The sequence below is a fragment of the Elephas maximus genome, chromosome 14 (genome assembly GCF_024166365.1).
Source record: "Elephas maximus indicus isolate mEleMax1 chromosome 14, mEleMax1 primary haplotype, whole genome shotgun sequence".
Taxonomy (NCBI): domain Eukaryota; kingdom Metazoa; phylum Chordata; class Mammalia; order Proboscidea; family Elephantidae; genus Elephas; species Elephas maximus.
Window position 1 is genome coordinate 10,866,667 of NC_064832.1, and position 22,237 is coordinate 10,888,903.

The 22,237-nt window shown below is 37.3% G+C and overlaps 2 protein-coding genes across 2 annotated transcripts in view; one reads left to right on the forward strand and one right to left on the reverse strand.

Annotated features, from left to right (window-relative positions):
- The window catches only part of LOC126058122 (olfactory receptor 2AK2-like), a 324,114-nt gene that overhangs the window by 267,136 nt on the left and 34,741 nt on the right, over positions 1-22,237 (forward strand). The window lies entirely within an intron of this gene.
- LOC126058123 (olfactory receptor 2T33-like) lies at positions 19,610-20,347 on the reverse strand. The gene has a single exon (XM_049853083.1). The coding sequence runs from the start codon at positions 20,345-20,347 to the stop codon at positions 19,610-19,612; it is 738 nt and encodes a 245-aa protein (XP_049709040.1).

Here is a 22,237-nt window from a genome sequence, read left to right on the forward strand (position 1 = left end):
AATTTTGCTTGTATGTGATATTAATGATATTGTTCAAGAATTTCTGCATTTGATTGGACCTCCTTTCTTGGGAATAGGCATATATATTGGCTCTCTTCCAGTTGGTTGGCCAGGTAGCTCTCTTCCAAATTTCTTGGCATAGACAAGTGAGCACTTCCAGTGCTGCATTTGTTTGTTGAGACATCTCAATTGGTGTTCTATCAGTTCCTGGACCCTTGTTTTTTGCCATGCCTTTCAGCATAGCATGGACTTCTTCCTGCAGTACCATTGGATCTTGATCATATGCTACATCCTGAAATGTTGAACATTGGCCAATTAGTTTTGGTATAATGAGTCTGCATATTCCTTCCATCTTTCTCTCGATGTTTCCTGAGCTGTTCAAGATTTTGCCCATAGAATCCTTCGATATTGCAACTTGCAGCTTGAATTTTTCTTCAGTTCTTTTGGCTTGAGAAATACTGAGAGTTTTCTTCCCTTTTGATTTTCTAGCTCCAGATCTTTGCACAGTTCATTATAATATTTTATTTTGTCTTTCAAGCTGCCCTTTGAATCTTCTGTTCAGCTCTTCTACTTCTTAATTTCTTCTATTCCCTTTAGCTACCGGGTATTTTAGAGAAAGTTTCGAAGTCTCTTTTGACATCCATTTTGGTCTCTTCTTTCTTTCCTGTCTTTATGATACATATAAACCAAGTCATTGAGTCAATTTTGACAGAGTGGAACTGCCCCATAGGGTTTCCAAGGAGCACCTGGTGGATTCAAACTGCCGACCTTTTGACTGGCAGTCGTAGCTCTTAACCACTATGCCACCAGGGTTTCCTATAGCACTCCTCAAATCAACATAAAAGTATAAAAATGAGCAAAATATATGTCAGGAGAGTCCAGTAGAAGATAAGAAGGCACTAATATATTCATGGAAATTTGTCTAATTTCACTAAAAAATAAATTTAAATTAAAATGGCAGCTGGAATTCATCATTTTTCCAAATGGTTTATCAGCTATTGGAAGATTTAAAAATAGTAATAGAAATGGTCCAAGGGAAAGCAGGTGCCCTCAACCATTGTTGCAAATACGGATTGTGAAACTTTGTGATGATATATTTGCAGTTGTTTTCAATATTTATATTTATGCTAGAAATAATCCAAGTTAGGAATTCATAAAATGCAAATAAACAATTTTACATACTTTTCTTCATTACATTTTATAAGAGGATTTTTTGAATCAAAAAAAAGGAAAGAATTCCCATGACTGTGAATTTCCATCAGTCAGGCATGAGAACATAATGTCTACTTTGAAAGCATGAGGAAAACTTATGTTCTAACCTAGAAAAGTATCTATCAAATATAGCTAGACAAGAATGCATCAGATGCAGGCAGGGCCAAGACAGTGGAGTAGTCAGATGCTTCTGATAGTCCCTCTTACAACAAAGACCTGAAAAAACAAGTAAATTGATTATATATATGACAAGCTAGGAGCCCTGAACATCAAAGGCAAAGTTAAGAAATTCGACTTAGCAACAGAGGGAGGGAGATACGGTTCAGAAGCGGCAAGAAGTTGCCGGACCTAACTCAGTGGGAACCAGCGCCCCTCATCCCTGATCTGCTGGTGTGACTGCAGAAGGGCTGGCAGTAGCTTTCTGTACACGGTTTCCCTAGCCACAGAGAGCCAGTGGCACAGAGTCTACTCATGCCTCCAGAATCAGAGAAGAACAGCGCTCTCTGCATAAGTGCTAGCATTTAATTCACTGCACAGATCAAATACCTCCCCTTTCAAAAGAACTCTCTCCCATTTATCTGATCCCTCACCCTGTGTCCCAGGCCCCCAAGCTGGCTTCAGTGGCATTCGATTTCCCTGGGCCTGAGATAGGTCCTGGCATGCAGCCAGAGCCATTGGAGAAGGAGCAAATTAACAAACAGGGAAAAAATAATCTGATGGCTCCTCTAAGCTGGAAACTCAGGGCAGAAGCAGCTCCTGTCCAGGCACAAGTGGACCATAGACTTTGAATGGCTTTCACCCCTGCATAGAACTGTGTGGCCCATTTCAGGAGCTGGGTTCTTGTTACAGTGCAAGGGTGTGTGGCCTAAGGTCTGACTTTAACGGTTTCAGCTGTGCAGTGGCGAGGTGGGTTCTTGATGCTTGACACTGCTCTAATAAGCAGGGTCCTCACCTACCCAAATCAGGGGCCTGAGGACTGGTGGCTCCACCTGCACCACCTAGCCACCCATGTCAGGGGTACAAGGATAAGTGGTGTCTCCCAGTCCTTACAGTTAAAAGTATCGGGTGTCAATGGTATGGCTGCAGAGCCCACCCACTGGTGCACTCTAGAGAACAGGGACATGTCTTCCTCACAAACACTCAGGGAAAGGTTGTCAACCCCCTACCTTGCTCAGAGTGTGACCACCTGATGCAACAAGAGACCTGTGCATACACCAATCACCACTGCTCCTCAAAGACAGTAGGTGAGAGCCTACACCACACACTTGGTGACTAACTACCTGGAAATATGAGCTGAATCCTTACAAGAAAACTGAATGGACTTCTAGGCTCAATATCTGATAACAGCTCTAGCCATCTGGTGACAGGACGTTAGAGCTTCAAAGGCTCCATTAATCAAACCAACTACTTTGAGCAGCCTATTAAGTATTTCAAAACAAAACAAAGCAAGAAGCTAGGACACAGTATGCAAACATACAGAGACAACAGTCAATATCAAATCACATAAAGAAGCAGACGATGATCATGTCAGCAAGCTTCCAAAGCAAAGAATTGAGGAATCTTCCAGACGAAGATATATTCCTAGAATTACCAGAGATAGAATACAAAATAATAATATACAGAACTCTTCAAGATATCAGGAAAGAAAAAAAAGAGCTCAGGCAAAATGCAGAACAAGCCAAGGAACACACAGATAAAGCAGTTGAGGGAATTAAGAAGGTTATTCAAGAGAATAACGAAAAATTTAATAGGCTTCAAGAATCCTTAGAGACACAGCAGTCAGAAACTCAGAAGATCAACAATAAAATTTCAGAATTAGACAACTCAGTAGAAAGTCAAAGGAGCAGAATTCAGGAAAGTGAAGTCAGAATTAGTGAGACTGAAAACAAAATACTTGGCACCAATATATTCAAAGAAAAATCAGATAAGAGAATTTTAAGAAATGAAGAAACCCTAAGAATCATGTGGGACTCTATCAAGAGAAATAGCCTACGAGTAATCGGAGTACCAGAACAGGGAGGAAAAACAGAAAATCCAGAGAAAATTGTGGAAAATTTGTTGGCAGAAAACCTCTCAGATATCATGAAAGACGAGATATCTTTCCAAGACGCTCATCTAACCCCACAGAAGGTAGATCTCAAGAGAAAGATATCAAGACATATTATAGTCAATCTTGCCAAAACCAAAGATAAAGAGAATTTTAAGAGCAGCTAGGGATAAACAAAAAGTCACCTGTGAAGGACAGTCAGTAAGACTAATCTCGGACTACTCAGCAGAAACCATGCAGGCAAGAAGGCAATGGGAGGACATATATAAAGACTTAAAGGGAAAATAATTGCCAGCCGAGAATTATATATCCAGCAAAACTGTCTCAGATATGAAGGTGAATTATGGCATTTCCAGATAAACAGAAGTTGAGGGACATTGCCAAAACCAAACCAAAATTACAAGAAATTCTAAAGGAAATCCTCCAGTTAGAAACTCAATAACATCAGATAACAATCCAAGACAAGAACAGAGGACAGGGAAACCAGATATCATTCAAGACAGAGAAATCACAAAACTAAATCAAAGCTAAAATGCTCAGAACAGGGAAACAGACATCATGAAGTAAAAGATGACAACATTAACTCAAAAAAGAAGAACTAAAAGATATAGTCATAGATCTTTCATATGGAGTATGAAAATAGGGGTAAATTTATCAAGGTAATCACAAAGGAAAATAACAATCCTGCACATCAAAATAATAATAAAAAAGAAAAACATGAAGACAGCAAAAACAAAAGCAACAACACTGGAAAAGAGGAAAAGATAATACATAAAGAGAAATTACTCAGCACAGAAAATTCAGTGGAAAAAAGAAACTGTCAACAACCAAAAAAAAAGGCATCAAAATGACAACACTAAACTCATACCTAGACATAATTACGCTGAATGTAAATGTACTAAATGCACCAATAAAGAGACAGAGAGTGGCAGAATGGATTAAAAAAACAAGATCTGCCTATATGTTGCCTACAAGAGACATACCTTAGACATAAAGATACAAACAAACTAAAACTCAAAGGATGGAAAAGAGATACCAAACAACAACCAAAAAAAGAAGAGTGGCAATATTAATTTCTAACAAAATAGACTTTAAAGTAAAATCTACCACAAAGGATAAGGAAGAACCCTTTTGTGCAGCCAATGACAGGGCTCCAAAATACATAAAATGAACTCTAAAAGCACTGAAAATAGAGATGGGCAGCTCTACAATAATAGTAGGAGGCTCCAACACACTACTTTTGGTGAAGGACAGAACATCCAGAAAGAAGCTAAATAAAGACAGTGAAAGTCTAAATGCCGCAATCAACCAACTTGATCTCATAGGCACATACAGAACACCCCACCCAACGGCAGACAAGCATATTTTCTTTTCCAATGCACATGGAACGTTCTCCAGAATAGACCACATATTAGGTCATAAAGCAAGTCTTAACAGAATCCAAAACATCAAAATATTTCAAAGCATCTTTTCTGACCATAAAGCCGTAAAAGTAGAAGCCAATAATATAAAGCAAGTGAAAAAAAAACCAAACGCACAGAAACTGAACAACACCTTGCTGAAATACTACTGGGTTATAGAAGAAATTAAGGGTGGAATAAAGAAATTCGTAGAATCAAATGAGAATGAAAACACTTCCTACCAGGACCTGTGGGACACAGCAAAACAGTGCTCAGAGGTCAATTTATAGCAATAAATGCACACATCCAAAAGAAGAAAAGGCCAAAATCAAAGAGTTATCCCTACAACTCAAAGAAATAGAAAGAAAGCAGCAAAAGAAGTCCTAGGGTACCAGTAGAAACAAAATAATAAAAATTAGAGCAGAATTAAATGAAATAGAGAAAAGAAAAACAATTGAAAGAGTTAACAAGACCAACAGCTGGTTCTATGAAAAGATCAACAAAATCGATAAACCATTGGCCAAATGGACAAAAGAAAAATAGGAGAGAAAGCAAATAACCCAAATAAGAAATGAGATTGGCAATATTACAACAGACCCAACTGAAATTAAAAGAATCATAACAGAATATTATGAAAAATTGTACTCCAACAAATTTGAAAACCTAGAAGAATTGGATAAATTTCTAGAAACACACTACCTACCTAATCTAACACAAACAGATGTAGAACAGCTAAATAAACCTATAACAAAAGAAGAAATTGAAAAGATAATTAAAAATTCCCAATAAATTAAAGCCCTGGCCCTGATGACTTCACTGGAGAATTCTACCAAACTTTCAGAGAAGTGTTAACACCACTACTACTAAAGGTATTTCAGAACATACAAAAGGATGGAATACTCCCAATCTCATTCTATGAAGCCAGCATAACTGTCATAACAAATCCAGGTGAAGACACCACAAAAAAAGAAAATTACAGACCAATATTCCCCATGAACTTAGACACAAAAACCCTCAGCAAAATTCTAGCCAACAACATATTGAAAAAGTAATTCACCTTGACCAAGTAGGATTCATACTAGGTATGCTGGGATGGTTTAACATTTGAAAAACAATCAATGTAATCCATCATATAAATAAAAGACAAGAACCACATGGTCTTATGGGTTGATGCAGAAAAGGCATTTGACAAAGTCCAACATCCATTCATGATAAAGACTCTCAGCAAAATAGGAGTAGAAGGAAAATTCCTCCACATAATAAAGGACATTTATGTAAAGCCAACAGCCAACAGCACCCTAAATGGAGTGAGTCTGAAATCATTCCCCTTGAGAATGGGAACCAGACAAGGATGCCCTTTATCATCACTTTTATTCAACATTGTTCTGGAGGTCCTAGCCAGAGCAATTAGTCTAGGGAAAAAAAAAAAAAAAGCATCCAAATTGGTAAGGAAGAAATAAACTATCTCTATTTGCAGATGATATGATTTTATACACGGAAAACCCTAAAGAATCCACAAGAAAACTACTGGAACTAATAGAAGATTTCAGCAAAGTATCAGGATACAAGATAAACATGCAAAAACCAGTTGGATTCCTCTATATGAACAAAGAGAAAGTCGAAGAGGAAATCATGAAATGAATACCATTTACAATAGCCCCAAGAAGATTAAATACTTAGGAACATATCTAACCAGAGACATAAAAGACCTATACAAAGAAAACTATAAGACACTACTGCAAGAAACCGAAAGAGACCTACGTAAGTGAAAAAACATACCTTGTTCTTCAATGGGAAGACTCAAGATTGTGAAAATGTTTATTCTCCTCCAAGCAATCTATAGATAAATGCAAGCCTGATCCAAACTCCAATGGCATTTTTTAATGAGATGGAGAAACAAATCACCAAGTTCATATGGAAAGGGAAGAGGCCCTAAATAAGTAAAACAGTACTGAAAAATTAGAACAAAGTGGGAGGCCTCACACTACCTGATTTTAGTGCATATTACAACACCAGGGTAGTCAAAACAGCCTGGTACTGGCACAACAGCAGGTACATAGACCAATGGAACAGAATTGAGAATTCAGACATAAATTCATCCACGTATGAGCAGCTTGTATTTAACAAAGGCCCAAAGTCCATTAAATGGAGAAAAGACAGTCTCTTTAACAAATGGTGCTGGAATAACTGGATACCCATCAGCAAAAAAATGAAACAAGACCCATACCTCTCACACCATGCAGACAAACTAACTCAAAATGGATCAAAGACCTAAATGTAAAATCTAAAATGATAAAGATCATGGAAGAAAAAATAGGAAGAACTCTAGTAGCCCTCAAACATAGCATAAACAGTATACAAAACATTGCCAGCAATGCACAAACACTGGAAGGTAAAGTCGATAACTGGGAGCTTCTAAAAATGAAACACTTATCCTCATCCAAAGGCCTCACCAAAAGAGTAAAAAGACTACCTATAGACTGGGAAAAAAAATTTGGCTACAACAAATCTGATCAGTGTGTAAATCTTTAAAATCTACAAGATACTGCCAAACTTCAACAACAAAAAGACAAATAAACCAATTAAAAAATGGGCAAAGAGTATGAACAGACACTTCACCAAATAAGACGTTCAGGCAGCTAACAGCTACGTTAGGAAACGCTCATGATCAATAGCCTTTAGAGAAATGCAAATCAAAACTACAATCAGATACCATCTTACCACAACGAAGCTGGCTTTAATCTAAAAAACACAAAATAACAAATGTTGGAGAGGTTGTGGAGAGACTGGAACACTTATACATTGCTGGTGGGAATGTAAAATGGCACAACCACTTAGGAAATCGATTTGGCGTTTCCTTTAAAAAGATAGGAGTACCATACGATCCAGCAATCCCAGTCCTTGGAATATAGTGTAGAGAAATAAGAGCCCTACAAGAATAGATATATGCACACCCATGTTCACTGCAGCACTGTTACAATAGCAAAGAGATGGAAACAATCAAGGTGCCCACCAATGGATAAATGGATAAACAAATTATGGTATATTCACACAATGGAATACGATGCAACAATAGAGAAAAACAATGAATCCATGAAACATCTCATAACATGTAGGAATCTGGAAGGCATTATGCTGATTGAAATTAGTCAGTCGCAGGACAAATATTGCTTGAGACCACTATTATAAGAACTCAGGAAAAGGTTTAAACACAGAAGAAAACATTCTTTGATGATTACGAGAATGGGGAAGGAGGAAGAGGGATATTCACTAATTACGGAGTAGACAAGAATCATTTTAGGTGAAGGGAAGGACAACACACAATACAGGGGAAGTCAGCACAACTGGACTAATCCAAAAGCTAAGCAGTTTCCTGAATACAACGAAACACTTCGAGGGACAGAGTAGCAAGGGTGGGGGTCTGGGGACCATGGTTCAGGGGACATCTAGGTCAACTGACGTAACAAATCGTATTAAGAAAGTATTCCACATCCCACTTTGATGAGTGGTGTCTGGGGTCTTGAAAGTTAGCAAGCGGCCACGTAAGATGCATCAATTGATCTCAATCCGCCTGGAGCAAAGGAGAATGAAGAACACCAAGGACTCAAGGAAATATGAGCCCAAGAGACAGAAAGTGCCACTTAAACCAGAGACTCTGACAGCCTGAGACTGGAAGAACTAGATGGTGCCCGGTTACCACCAATGACTGCACTCTAAGGGAACACAACAGAGAATCTCTGATGGAGCAGGAGAAAAGTGGAATGCAGACCTCAAATTCTAGTAAAAGAGACCAGGCTAAATGGTCTGACTGAACACTGGAAGACTCCAGAGGTCATGGCCCTTGGACTCTCTGTTAGCCCAAAACTAAAACCATTCCGAAGCCACTTCTGCGGACAAAGATTAGACTGGACTATAAGACATAAAATGAAACTGGTGAGGATTGTGCTTCTTAGCTCAAGTAGACACATTGTGACTGTGTGGGTAAAGCCTCTCTGGAGGTGAGATGAGAAGGCAGAGGGGGACAGGAACTGGATGAATGGACACAGGAAATACACAGGGGAGAAAGAAGGAGAGTGCTGTCACATTGTAGGGAGAGCAACTAGGATCACCTTAACCATGTCTGTATAAGTTTTTGTATGAGAAACTTACTAGAATTGTAAACTTTCACTTAAAGCACAATAAAAAGAATACTTAATATTAAAAAAAAGAATTGTTATCCATACACATTTGCTAAATATTTACTTCTGAAAAGCTTCCATATACCATAACTTCCCCATTACCCTCACTCTGTTTATGATTTTTAAAATAAGCTTAAAAATTTCAATTTAGAACAATTTTATATCTTGCTATTATGATTTCACTTAAAGTAAATTTATTGCCAATCATAGCTTTTATAACAAAATATTAATTCTTTTTCCCTTGCAAATAATTCATTTGATTGGACTATATATATATATATATATATATATATATATATATATATATATATATATACATTTTTTCTCAATGAGTCCATGTTTAAATTTCTTGTTTATAATTTCTTTTCTTATCCACTCCAAGCCTGGAAATACAATTTACAGAATGTAGTAGCAAGTTTTGATATAAGACCGTGGATTCACTTTGGAAACCCTGGTAACATAGCGGTTAAGAGCTACAGCTGCAAACCAAAAGGTTAGCAGTTCAAATCCACCAGGTACTCCTTGGAAACCCTATGGCGCAGTTCTACTCTGTCGTATAGGGTTGGTCGGAGTCAGAACCCACTCGATGGCAACGGGTTTTAGGGAACTTACTTTTTGCTACATAAAAAAAGAAAATATAGCCATCAATTTACATATTATTTAGGTCAACAATTAGGTTATCAAACACTTATCATTTATTAGTCACCGTGCAGGTCATGGTGCCATGAATAGTGATGTTTATGGTCTCCAGATACCAAAAGAAAAATGAGTAGTGATGGTGAACATTTAGAAATTTATTTCATCTAATAAAAAGGAAATACTTTTTTTCTGATTTTTGATGCTCTGCCCACCTTTTTTTTTTTTTACCCACTATCATCTGATGCCTACAGCCACGTTTTCTTAGCATTAGAAATATTTGTTTGTTTTTCTGTGAAAGTAATTTACAAGTGAGAACAACTTTCGTGAGGGAAGGGGTCATGTGCACCCTCTGAGGGAGGCTGAGGAATATACTCAGCATTGCATAATCCAGTATATCAGCTGATGCCTTATTGTTTTCCTTGGCAATTTTATTGCATACTCCCAGAAATAAAACAAATTAAGAGAACAGTTTATTGTGATACACTCAGTGATTATTTTTGAAAGCTGGAAGGATATATTTATTTTTACCTTTCAAATATTTTTGATATGAAAATAAAATGGCAGAAATCTTAATGAAAAGTATAATTTCTGAGATTATTCTATAAAATATGAGAAGAACAAAAGAATTTATTTTGTATTCTCCTATGTAATTTCCATCTATCCTATATCAGTATTTTTGAAGATTGGGTTACTTCAGAGTCTATGTCTTATTTTGTTAGAAAAAAATTTTAAAAACTACCAAATTATTTTAACATTGGTCTTTACCACTTATACACAAATCTAATTCCCCTTCAACATTGAAATTTTACCCTCTGTGTACTTAGCTACATTCCCAAATTTCTCACTGGAATGACAAGATTTTGTTAATTTTAGATGAGTGGAATCACAAACATGAATTTTTGTCTAGAATGTGGGCAATTAGTTATAATATTCTAGTTTATGCTGTAGTATAACACCAGTGATTAAAAAAAAATCTCTATCATAAAACCACAATAGTGGATTTCTGGATCACGCTGCATGTTATCTTGGGATTTGTCCTCCCTCAGGGACACAGGCTGATGGTGCTTCCCTCATTGTGAAGCAACAGCAATTTCTGGAAGATGGAAAGAACATGGAATTTCACTCGCTGGCTCTAAATTCTTGCCATGGGTTACGCATGTCACTTGCACTAATGTTTCACAGTCCACACCTAACTTCAGAGAAAAGGGAAGTGCAATCTAAACTTGAGCCAGGAAGGATGAAGATCAGATGATTAACCAACATTCCTAATCAAGTAGTTCACCCTTCTGGGTCCCAACTCCTGTCCAAAGGAGACAACCAAATGTCCCGTTCAGTCATGGAATAAGCTCAAAGCCCAGGATCTCTTGGTGATAAGCAGTCACCAATAAGGTCCATCTTTTATCTGATGACCTGTGAATTATCTAAATTTCCCAGTTATCCAAATATCCAGCATGTCTTGGTTGGACAGGGACAGGATAACGGAAATAAACACTGGTATTAGGAAAGAAAGAATGAGATATCCACAGGAATCGTGGGTCCCCAGAAATTCTGAAATTCCATTAGGCAGACATTTAAAGGCCCACTATATTTCTGATGAGGAATAGTCACTGATAAGGCCACTTTTCTGCCTCCTTGGAGTAGTTTTCACATTCATTTTTTTGATAGCATAGCCCCTGGATCTTCTCTCTGAGATATGCTTTTTAAAAGATTCATATTGCCTTATCTGCCATGATGCAAAACCCAAAAAAACCCACTGCTGTTGAGTCGATTCTGCCTCATAGCGACCCTATAGGACAGAGTACAACTGCCCCATAGAGTTTCCAAGGAGCGCCTGGTGGACTCGAACTGCCAACCTTTTGGTTAACAGCCATAGCACTTAACCACTACGCCACCAGGGTTTCCTATCTGCCATGATAATTGTGGAATATACTCTTATGGTTGCTAAAGAGTTTTTTCAACTAACTTTCTGCCCATGGTGTTTGGAGTCTGTGATAAAGAGACTATCATTTGACAAGCATTTACTGCCTTCTGCTGATCACATGAGGAGCACACTTCTTCACTCCATCACGCGTTAACCTAGTGATTTGATAAACTTTGCTCAATAGCATGTGGCTGAAAGTGTCTGTATACCACTTCCAAGCCTAGAGTTTCAGCGATATTATATTTTCATATTTCTCTATTGTTTCTTCCATCATCATGAGAAGAAAATGTCTCCAGTAGGTTGTCTCTTTCAAAAACTTTTTTCTAAGCCTAATTTCCTCATCTAAAAATCAGTTATCAGGAGAGAGATCACTAGCTATTTCAAAAGAGAGAACAGAATTCAGATAAGTACTTCAATAGGAGATGAAGGAATCAAGGAACCAAACAAGGGAAGCTGAATCAACTTAGAGACTCCCATCAGTATGTTGCTTCCAACACCCAGAAAACTGTCAAACCGCAGGACAAGGTGGCTTCCAGGACCCCATGGGTGGGGCCCTCATGCAGAACCCAGAACCAAGGTGAGGACCAGCAGACAATATTTGAAACCATGAAGAGAGTGGCTATTTATTCAAAGTGAAATCATGGCGAGCCATGGTTACTTCCAGGAACTATAGTTGAAGTGGGGAAAGAGAGAAGGAGAAATTTGCTGACTTCTGTCCTATAGCCTTTCTAATCTTCTGACAGTCTTACATTGTGATTTCCTACAAGAAATATGCTGGCAAAGGATCTTGGGAAATGTAGTTCTCCTTGGTATAGAGTCAAATAAAGTCAGTGAAAGTATCTGAAAACCAAGGAGCATTACGAAACATGCTGGCTAATATGAAAAAATAAAAACCAATCATGTTGAGTCAATTACAACTCATAGCAACCCTATAGGGCGAAGCAGAACTGCCTTGTAGGGTTTTCAAGGAGCAGCTGGTGAATTTGAACTGCCAACCTTTCGATAAGTGTCAGCTTTTAACCACTGCACCACCAGGACTCCAAGCTAATAATCCAAAAAATAGAGCCTGTCTTATATGGTGTGTGTGAGCATCTTCATATCTAGAGATTTTTTTCTTTAAAATCTGCTTTGTTTAATATTTTATAGCTAAACCATCTTTCCTTTTAATTAATATTTGTCTTACGTATCTTTTTGACCTTTTAAATTTCATATATTCTTTGTCTTTATATTTAAATATGCCTCCTTAAAATTTCACTCAAGTAAAATTTTGCTGAAGATAATTAAAAAATGGCTGCGGCAGTACATCAACAGGAAACTGCCAGAAATTCAAGCTGATTCAGAAAAGGATGTGGAAACTAATGGGCCACAACTACCACAGCCTCCACCAGACTGAGTCCAGCATAACTAGATGGTGCCCAGCTACCACCACCGACTGCTCTGACAAGGATCACAATAGAGGGTCCAGGACAGAACTGGAGAAAAATGCAGAACAAAACTATAACTTACAAAAAAAGACCATACTTACTGGTCTGACAGAGACTGGAGAAACCTCGAGAGTATGGCCCCTAAGTGTCCTTTTAAATCAGTACTGAAGTCACTCCGAAGGTTCACCCTTCAGCCAAAATTTAGACAGACCCGTAAAACAAATCAAGACTAAATGGGCACACCAACCCAGGGGCAAGGATGAGAAGGCTGGAGGGAACAGGAAAGCTGATAATGGGGAACCCAAGGTTGACAAGGGTAGAATGTTGACATGGTGTAGGGTTGGCAACCAATGTCACAAAACAGTATGTGTATTTATTGCCTAATGAGATATTAATTTGCTCTGTAAACCTTCATCTAAAGCATAATTAAAAAAAAAGAGAAAAATCAAAATATCTACCTGATAACATTTGGGAATTACTGTTATTTCCATCATTGCTATCACATAATAACAATTATAACATGTGCATTGTTAATTATAATTACAACATTTATTGTGCACTGTCAGGAACAGTACCAAGTACTTTTCATACATTGCTCATTCCATGCCCGTATTAACCCCATGAAGTAGGTGCTATTATCACATCCAGAGTCCTGTGGATAGTAATGGGTAGGAATGTAAACCTAGGTTGAAATTCTTAACCACTGTTACATTAACTTCAGTTCTACTTCTGGCCACGGTGGTTCTGTTTTTGTATATTAATTGATTAAATGTATTGAGGAAGACTGAGACTATAAACCTAGAGAGATAAATTTGAATATGTAAGTATATAGCCAGTGGAAGGATTTCAAAGGATAATGGAATCAGGGTATTATAATGAAGAAAGATCTGGATCATTGGGATGGCAGACCAAAGAGTAAGAAACACTAACTCTTCAGATGAACTATGTGAGCACTACCCAACTGGCACAATGGTAAGTTCCATCACTTGTCTTGTCAAAGAAGATATGACATACTGAAGCCATATACAGCTGTATTTCTGTATGACTTGATTCTGATCCATTGGGCAGACAACCATGTATAATGACTCTGATCTACAAGAAATATGTGCTCTGTGTGCTAGGCTTTGGGTACACAGATATATGTTCCCTTTCTTTTCTTTTTTAAAAATAAGTTGTGGTTAAATAAATATTAAAATAGAAAAATCCTGATTTGAAAGAAAAAAAATAAAGAAAATGACACGGAAGGAGGGATATAATTGCTGATGTCTGGTGAATCTTGGCTAAAAGCTGAGAATACCAGAAAGATGTTTATTGTTGTTGTTATTAGGTGCAGTGGAGTCGCTTCCGACTCATAGCGATCCTATGTACCACAGAAAGAAACACTGTCCGGCCCCGTCCCATACTTACACTCGTTGTTATGCTTGAGCCCGTTGTTGCAGACACTGTGTCAATCCATCTCATTGAGGGTCTTCCTCTTTTAAGCTGACCCTGTACTTTACCAGGCATGATGTCCTTCTCCAGGGACTGATCTCTTCTGACAACATGGCCAAAGTATGTTAGATGCAGTATCACCATCCTGGCTTCTAAGGAGCATTCTGGCTGTACTACTTCCAAGACAGATTTGTTTGTTCTTTTGGTATATTAAATATTCTTTGCCAACACCACAATTCAAAAGCATCTATTCTTCTTCAGTCTTCCTTATTCATTGTCCATCTTTCACATGCATATGAGGCAATTGAAAATACCACTAATGCTTGGAACCTGAAATATACGAAGTATGAATCTAGGAAAATTGGAAATCTTCAAAAACGAAATGGAACACATAAGCATCGATATCCTAGGCATTAGTGAGCTGAAATGGACTGGTATTGGCCATTTTGAATCGGACAACACATAGCCTACTACGCCAGAAATGACAACTTGAAGAGGAATAGTGTTACATTTATCGTCAAAAAGAACAATTCGAGGTCTATCCTGAAGTACAGTGCTGTCAGTGATAGGATAATATCCATAGGCCTATAAGGAAGACCAGTTAATATGACTATCATTCAAATTTAGGCAGTAACCACTAAGAACAAAGTTGAAGAAATTGAAGATTTTTTTCAGCTTCTGTAGTCTGAAATTGATTGAACGTGCAATCAGGATGCATTGGTAATTACTGGTGATTGGAATGTGAAAGTTGGAAACAAAGAAGAACAATTGGTAGTTGGAAAATATGGCCTTGGTGATAGAAACAATGCCAGAGATTGAATGATAGAATTTTGTGAGACCAATGACTTCTTCATTGCAAATACCTTTTTTCACCAACATAAACGGCGACTATGCACATGGACCTCGCCAGATGGAATACACAGAAATCAAAATGACTACATCTATGGAAAGAGACAAAGGAAAAGCTCAATATCGTTAGTCAGAACAAGGCCAGGGGCTGACTGTGGAACAGAAAGATTTTTATCTGTGTTGATTACTGACTATTCAAAGGCATTTGACTGAGTGGATCATAACAAATTTTGGATAACATTGCAAAGAGTGGGAATTCCAGGACACTTAATTTTGCTCATGCAGATTCTCTACGTAGACCAAGAGGCAGTAACTGGAACACAACAATGGGACACTGCTTAGTTTGAAATCAGAAAAGATGTGCATCAGGATTGTATCCTTTCACCATACTTATTCAATTTGTATGCTGAGCAAATGATCTGAGATGGACTATATGAAGAAGGCAGCATCAGGATTAGAGAAAAACTCATTAACAACCTGCAATATGCAGAACACACAGCCTTGCCTGTTGAAAGTAAAGAGGACTTGAAGCACTTGCTGATGAAGATCAAAGACGTCAGCCTTCAGTATGAATTACACCTCAAAATAAAGAAAACAAAAATCCTCAAAACTGGACCAGTAACCAACATCGTGATAAATGGAGAAAATACTGACGTTGTCAAGGATTTAATTTTACTTTGATCTACAATTAACTCCAGTGGAAGCAGCGGTCAAAAAATCAAAGGATGTATTGCATTTGGCAAATTGGCTGCAAAAGCCCTCTTTAAAGTGTTAAAAAGCAAAAGTGTCGCTTTGAGGACTAAGGTGCACCTGACCCAAGCCATTGTATTTTCAGTTGCCTTTTGCCACTTCTGCATGTGAAAGATGGACAACGAGTAAGGAAGACCAAAGAAGAATCGATGCCTTAGAATCACGGTGTTGGTGGAAAATATTGAATATAAAATGGACTGTCAAAAGGATGGTCAAATTTGTCTTGGAAGAAGTACAGCAAGAATGCTCCTTAGAAGCGAGGATGGCGAGATTTCGTCCCATGTAATTTGGACATATTATAAGGAGGAACCAGTCCCTGGAGAAGGACATCATGCTTGGTGAAGTAGAGGGTCAGCAAAAATGAGGGATTAACACAGCGGCCGCAATAATGGGCTCAAACATAGAAATGATAGTTAGTTAGGTTGGGGCAAAATGGGGCAGTGTTTCATTATGATGCACATAGGGTCGCTCTGAGTAGGAACCCACATGAAGGAACCTAACAACGACAATTAAAATACGAAAAGGTTTTCTCCAGTCTAGATTCTTTGCTCGGAATATTTAGTCTATTTACATTTGCTGAAAAACTTATGTTTTTCAGCTTATTAGTTTTTTTATTTTAAATTAAAAAAAACTTTATACTATTCAATGTAGTGATTTTTAGTTACTTATCTTCTCTGTGTCCCCCCTTCATCTCATTCCTGTCTTCTTTGGATTGATTATTTTTTTGCACTTCACGATTTCTTTGTGTCATTTAAGACAATATGCACTTTACTTCTTTATGTTTAGTGATAATCTAGGACAATGTACCATACACTTAATTAATCAAAAACTAATTTTATTACAACTTCATCTACTCAAACAATAAAAGGTATTATATATTTTAACTCATATCTTCACAGCTATTGCTGTCTAACAAAACACCACAAAACTTGGCAGTTTAAAACAATAAGTTATTATCTCCCCAGGATTCTGGGTTGAGTGGGTTGGTTCTCTGCTAGAATGTCCATTTTGAAGTTGCAATCAGATACTGGCTGGAGTCATCTGAAAACCTATTGGGCTGGATGTCCAAGAATACTTCTTCACTCCCATGTCTAGTGCCGCAATGCTGCTCCGTGGGACCTCTCTCTCCAGCAGACAATTATGGGCTTTTTATATGACCTACAAGTTCTTGACCGAGTTCTCAGCCACTCTACTTGGTGCCATTCACTGAGAAAGAATTTTCTGCAGATTTCCTGGACCTACTTGAGAAGCTGGGAGGTTAATTTCTAGCTAACTCAGACAGAATTGTGTTGTCCCTTACATTCCCTGGTTTATTCAGAGTTCTTCTGAATCCTCACCTTTAGGGGCCTTGTAGTTTATCTCCTGTTGTCCATGAAACACAGAGCCATGAAAGTTGATACAGCATTGTTTTTTTATTTCCTTTGACTAATATTCTGGTAAAGAAGCTACTTCCTTCTGCCTTATTTTTCTAATTACTGTTTTTATTTGTGTATGTGTGTGTCTGTGGTATATATATGCAGTTCTTTAATGCATGAAAGAAAAACTTAGATCCACATGCCTATAATCTGTTTCCAAGTCTGTCTATCTATCTATTCAACTAGCTCTGTGTGTTGGTTATGATACCTCATCTGCCATGTTTCCAGGCACTGAAGTCTCTGTCATGTTATTTTCACATTACTAACTTAAATTAATCTTGATAATACATATATTTTTAATTTTAGGAATGCTGTTTTTACAGACAGAATAGCTGTATATCAGAGAAGCTAACTTACCCAAGGTACATGTTCTTAGTTGACTGATCCCAGACGGCAACCCCTGGCCCTCTCACAGAAAAATCTAAGTGGTTTTCCTCAACCACATTGTTTTTGATTTTTCACTTCTAGAACATCTTAAAACTTTAATCAAAGCCGAAGTGGTAAGACTTCTCTGTAATATAAAATAATTCTAAACAGATAAAAATATTATTTTCAGAACAATGGTTCCAGATTATATGAAGTAGGGAAAGAGAATTATAACCCCTTTTATTCAAATGTAGTTCATATCTTTATTATGGGTTTTAGATAACACATATATTCACCTGAGCACTATTCCAGTGTGTGTATATGTGTGTATGTGTATGTGTGTATGTGTGTGTGTGTGTGTATCCACAAAGCACAGCAGTTTAAAACAATTATTTATTTTGCAAATGAATTTGCAATTTCAGCAGGTTTCATCAGGGACAGCTCATCTCTACTCCACGCTTCATCAGTGGAAGTGGCTCAACTGGGAGGTGAAAGATACACTTGCATGATGTGCCACCAAGGACTGAAAAAAATGGCTTTGAATTTGGCTGGGCTCTCAGCTGGGGATGTGCACTAGAAGTCTTGGTTTCTCTCTTTGTCACAGCATGGGGATTATATAATTGCACCAACACAATTACTCTTAAGACATTTCTTAAAATAGGGAATGGGGTAGCATACAGTCACTTGCAATTCTAAAATTCTGGTAGAAATTGTTGCCAGCTCCTTAACTAAGATTCAGTGTGATTCTCTGGGAATTATTCTACATGATTTTTGCCTCTGCTTTCTGAGTCACCCTTGCTCTACCATGAGAAAACTGAGTAGTCACCTCAATCAGCTTACTCCTTAGACCAAACTAGTGATATTTCTGTCAGAAAAACATGCTTGCAAACATTGTGAGTTTTCCATGAATCTTACTGGAATTTACTCCATTAGACAAAACCCACAACTACCAACCTTGGGCTTCCTGTGACTCTGCTGCACTACAGTGCCCTGAAACATTTTAGTAGTCCTATATATTTTTAACTAAAGAGAATCTACAAGACTCTCAAGATTTATAGAAGGTCTTTTGTCTCTTTGGATGTTTATTTAAGGTTTTTTTTTTTGTACAGTGTCTTAAATCGTCCTGAAGCCTTAATAAATGGTTTTAGAGTCACAACTTGTGTTGGATCTTTGGCCTGAGGCCCTTTCTTAATTTGAGACTTCTTTGCTGAGAGAAAGTTTTATTTTTGAATCCACTGTGTACTGACTCCTTTGTACACAATATATTTTTTTCTTCAGCTCATCTCTCTACTCTTACGTTTTAACATAGGTCATGAAAAGCCAATTAGCATTTTTATATTCTGTCTGGAAGTTTCTTTAACAAATCTTCCCACAGCAACATTTTGCAAATATTTCTTGATGTCTTCTTACATATTTTATGTTTGATGGTCACATTGGGTCCTTATTTCATTTGAATTTATTTTATCTTCATTATGTGATTTAGGATCTACATTTAGTTTTCAAAAGGTATTATCCCCATCAAAATTAATGATTTCCATTATTTATCAAAAAATACAAATTATACGCTTATCATATGCTATTTAGAAACTCAGTCACTCATACTTATTGCCAGAGCCCTAATTTCAGAGCAAAAACACCATTGCAAATTATAACAGGAGGACAAATATAATTTTTAATTAGTTTACCATATATAAAAACAATCATATAGGAACACTGGAACCAGATTGGCAAAGTAAGAGCAAAATAACTTGATAACACAAAAAGAAGAATTTAAATGGGATGAACAAAATAGCAAAACAATATTTTAGAAATGTAACCTGTATCCAGTTTGGTTGCTGCCCTTTTGGCAAATTATGCTCAGCATTGATATCACATAAAATGTCTCTCCAGCCACCTCCTCAAGGCACCCTTGACTTCTTTATTTCTCACACTGTATATAAGGGGGTTCAAGACAGGTGTGAAGATGGTATAAAACACTTAGACCACCTTATCATGGTCCTCTGAATCGTTAGATTTGGGCCTCATGTAGATGAACATGATGGTGCCATAGAAGAGTCCCACAACCACCAGGTGAGAGGAGGAGGTCTTAAAGGCTTTTTTCCCAGCTCCGGCTGACCGCATGCAGAGCACTGCAGCCAGGATAAGGCTGTATGAGGCCAAAATGAGAGACAAAGGGATCAAGAGCATCAGAATGCAGCAGACATACATGAAAAACTCAAAAATCGTGGTGTCAGCACAGGCAAGGCGTACCAGTGATGGTGCTTCACAGAAAAAGTGATTGATTTCCCGTGAGTGACAGTAAGGGAAGCTCAAAGTGGCACCAGCCTGCATCAGCCCATCGATCCCTCCCAGGAGCCAGGAACCTGACGTCACGAGTAAGCAGAGCTTCTGACTCATGAGAATGGGGTAGCACAGTGGGTGACATATGGCCACATAGCGGTCATAGGACATGGCCGTTAAGAGGAAGCATTCACTCCCTCCCAGAGTGAGAAGCAGGAAGATCTGGACTCCACAGCCAGTGGGAGAGATAGACCTAGTGTCCATCAGGTAGTTGGCTGCCATTTTGGGAACGATGGTGGAGACCAGCATCATCTCCATGAAAGAAAGCTGGCTAAGCAGGAAGTACATGGGCATGTGGAGTTGAGGGTCCACATGAATGAGAATGATCATAAGGGTGTTGCCCATCAGTGAGGTGATGAAGATCATAAGCACCATGGCAAACAGGAATAGGTGGATCTGTGTGTGGTTAAAGGCCCTAGAAGAATGAAGTTTATTCCTGTGGTGCCGTTTGCATTGACCATGGCTCTACTGGTGCCTGAAAGATGTAAAATGATGCAGAAATAAGATTTGTTTAAAAGGAAAAAAAAAAAAAAAATTTTTTTTTTTTTTTTTTAAAGGAAGCTTGTACATATCTTTATGAAAACTTGATCAAATGACTTGGGAAATCTCAGACTTGGAGGGCTAATTGCTACTTTAATCTTTCACTTACAAACAAGATTTTTGCCATAGCATAGTACTATCCATCTCTGCTGTTACTATACATTATTTTTTATTCACACAAAATTAGATAACATACATGTACAGTAGTACAACTTACACCACTATTGTTTTTTAATAAATTTGTCAGTATGCCACACGTAATTTACTCATGGTGTTAAGAAATATTACTTATGCAATCCGAGTTCTTTACACTTTGGGTATTTCTATATTGAAGGAAATTCAGATTTATGCACTTTAGTAGGTATTGAGGTGATATGCCTATAGTTATTACTTTTGCATGTGTTTTAGATATTTGCTTAATGGATTCTCACATGATTTTCTTCAATATCAAGGCAAATAAATTACAACTGATAAAACTAAGTTTGATGGGGAAAAAACAAAAGCAAAAATTCTCTATTCCACACTTACATGCAGCCTGTGCTCTAAACACATTAGGCTTTCAGCCACCACAGATACTACTGTACCCATCGCCATATCATTTATATTATCATGACTTGCTTTCCTGATCATGGTGCCTATATCTCATTAAGTTTAGAACCCCCTCAACATTTAAACTTTTATGTATTATGTTCTCAAACAATGCTGCTGATTTTAATTTAATATATAATATATCCATTCTAAGGGAGCCCTGGTGGCACAGTGGTTAAGCTTTCGGCAGCTAACCAAAAGGTTGGCAGTTCAAACTCACCACCACTCCTTGGAAACTCAATGAGGCAGGTCTACTCTGTCCTATAGGGTCAGAATTGACTTGACAGCACAGGTGTTTGGGTTTTATCCATTCAAAAAAGTTAATAATTTCATAAATGAACATAATTTGTATTGCATGCAATTTTCACATAAATTTGGACATCAATAATCTTATACTTCTAAAAGTAGAAGACAAAAACTAATCCATTGATTATGACTTATCCAAATGATATTCTCATATAATGAACCTGAGGTCCAACATCTCCCACAGGTAAAATATACAGGTACTCATTCACTTTCAGAATAGCTCCTCTTTTCACTAGAACCTATAACTTCCGTTTCTTTTACGTCTAAGTATATTTGGTGGTAGGAATGGATGCACATGTAAATGGATTCACCTATTATACTTAGGTAGCTGGTGTCTTTTGCTCACAAATTCAAATTGTCAGAGAGAGCTGTGAATTCAGGATTACCAACAGTATTATGTTTGGACTTCATTCATAATCTGTGGTGTAGTAAATCCTTTTTTAGTTTTTCTGTAATTTATTTGGAAAACATTGCAAATTTTGTGAATGGTCTATGATCTTCACACCTTTAATACATATTAAAATTTTTTGATTCTTAGTATATACCAACATTGACTTTCATATCAATAAAATATGTAGATGTTCCATTTTTCAAAATTGATATAAATATGCTATAATAGTGAGCATATCATTCTTTTATGCTTTGTTCCCTCAAATATATATATTTTGAGTGAAATATATATTCAGTTTAATATATTTTTAACTACTGCCAAATTTTATTACATCATATATATGCAATTTATATATATATAAATATAGATGTATATATATATAATGTTTATTTAAGAATACTTAGCTTCTTTCCAATCTTTTGTTAATATAACCCATATCC

Coding starts and splice junctions, on each gene's coding strand:
- LOC126058123 (XM_049853083.1), bottom strand. CDS start 20,347: ATGGTGCTTATGATCTTCATCACCTCACTGATGGGCAACACCCTTATG.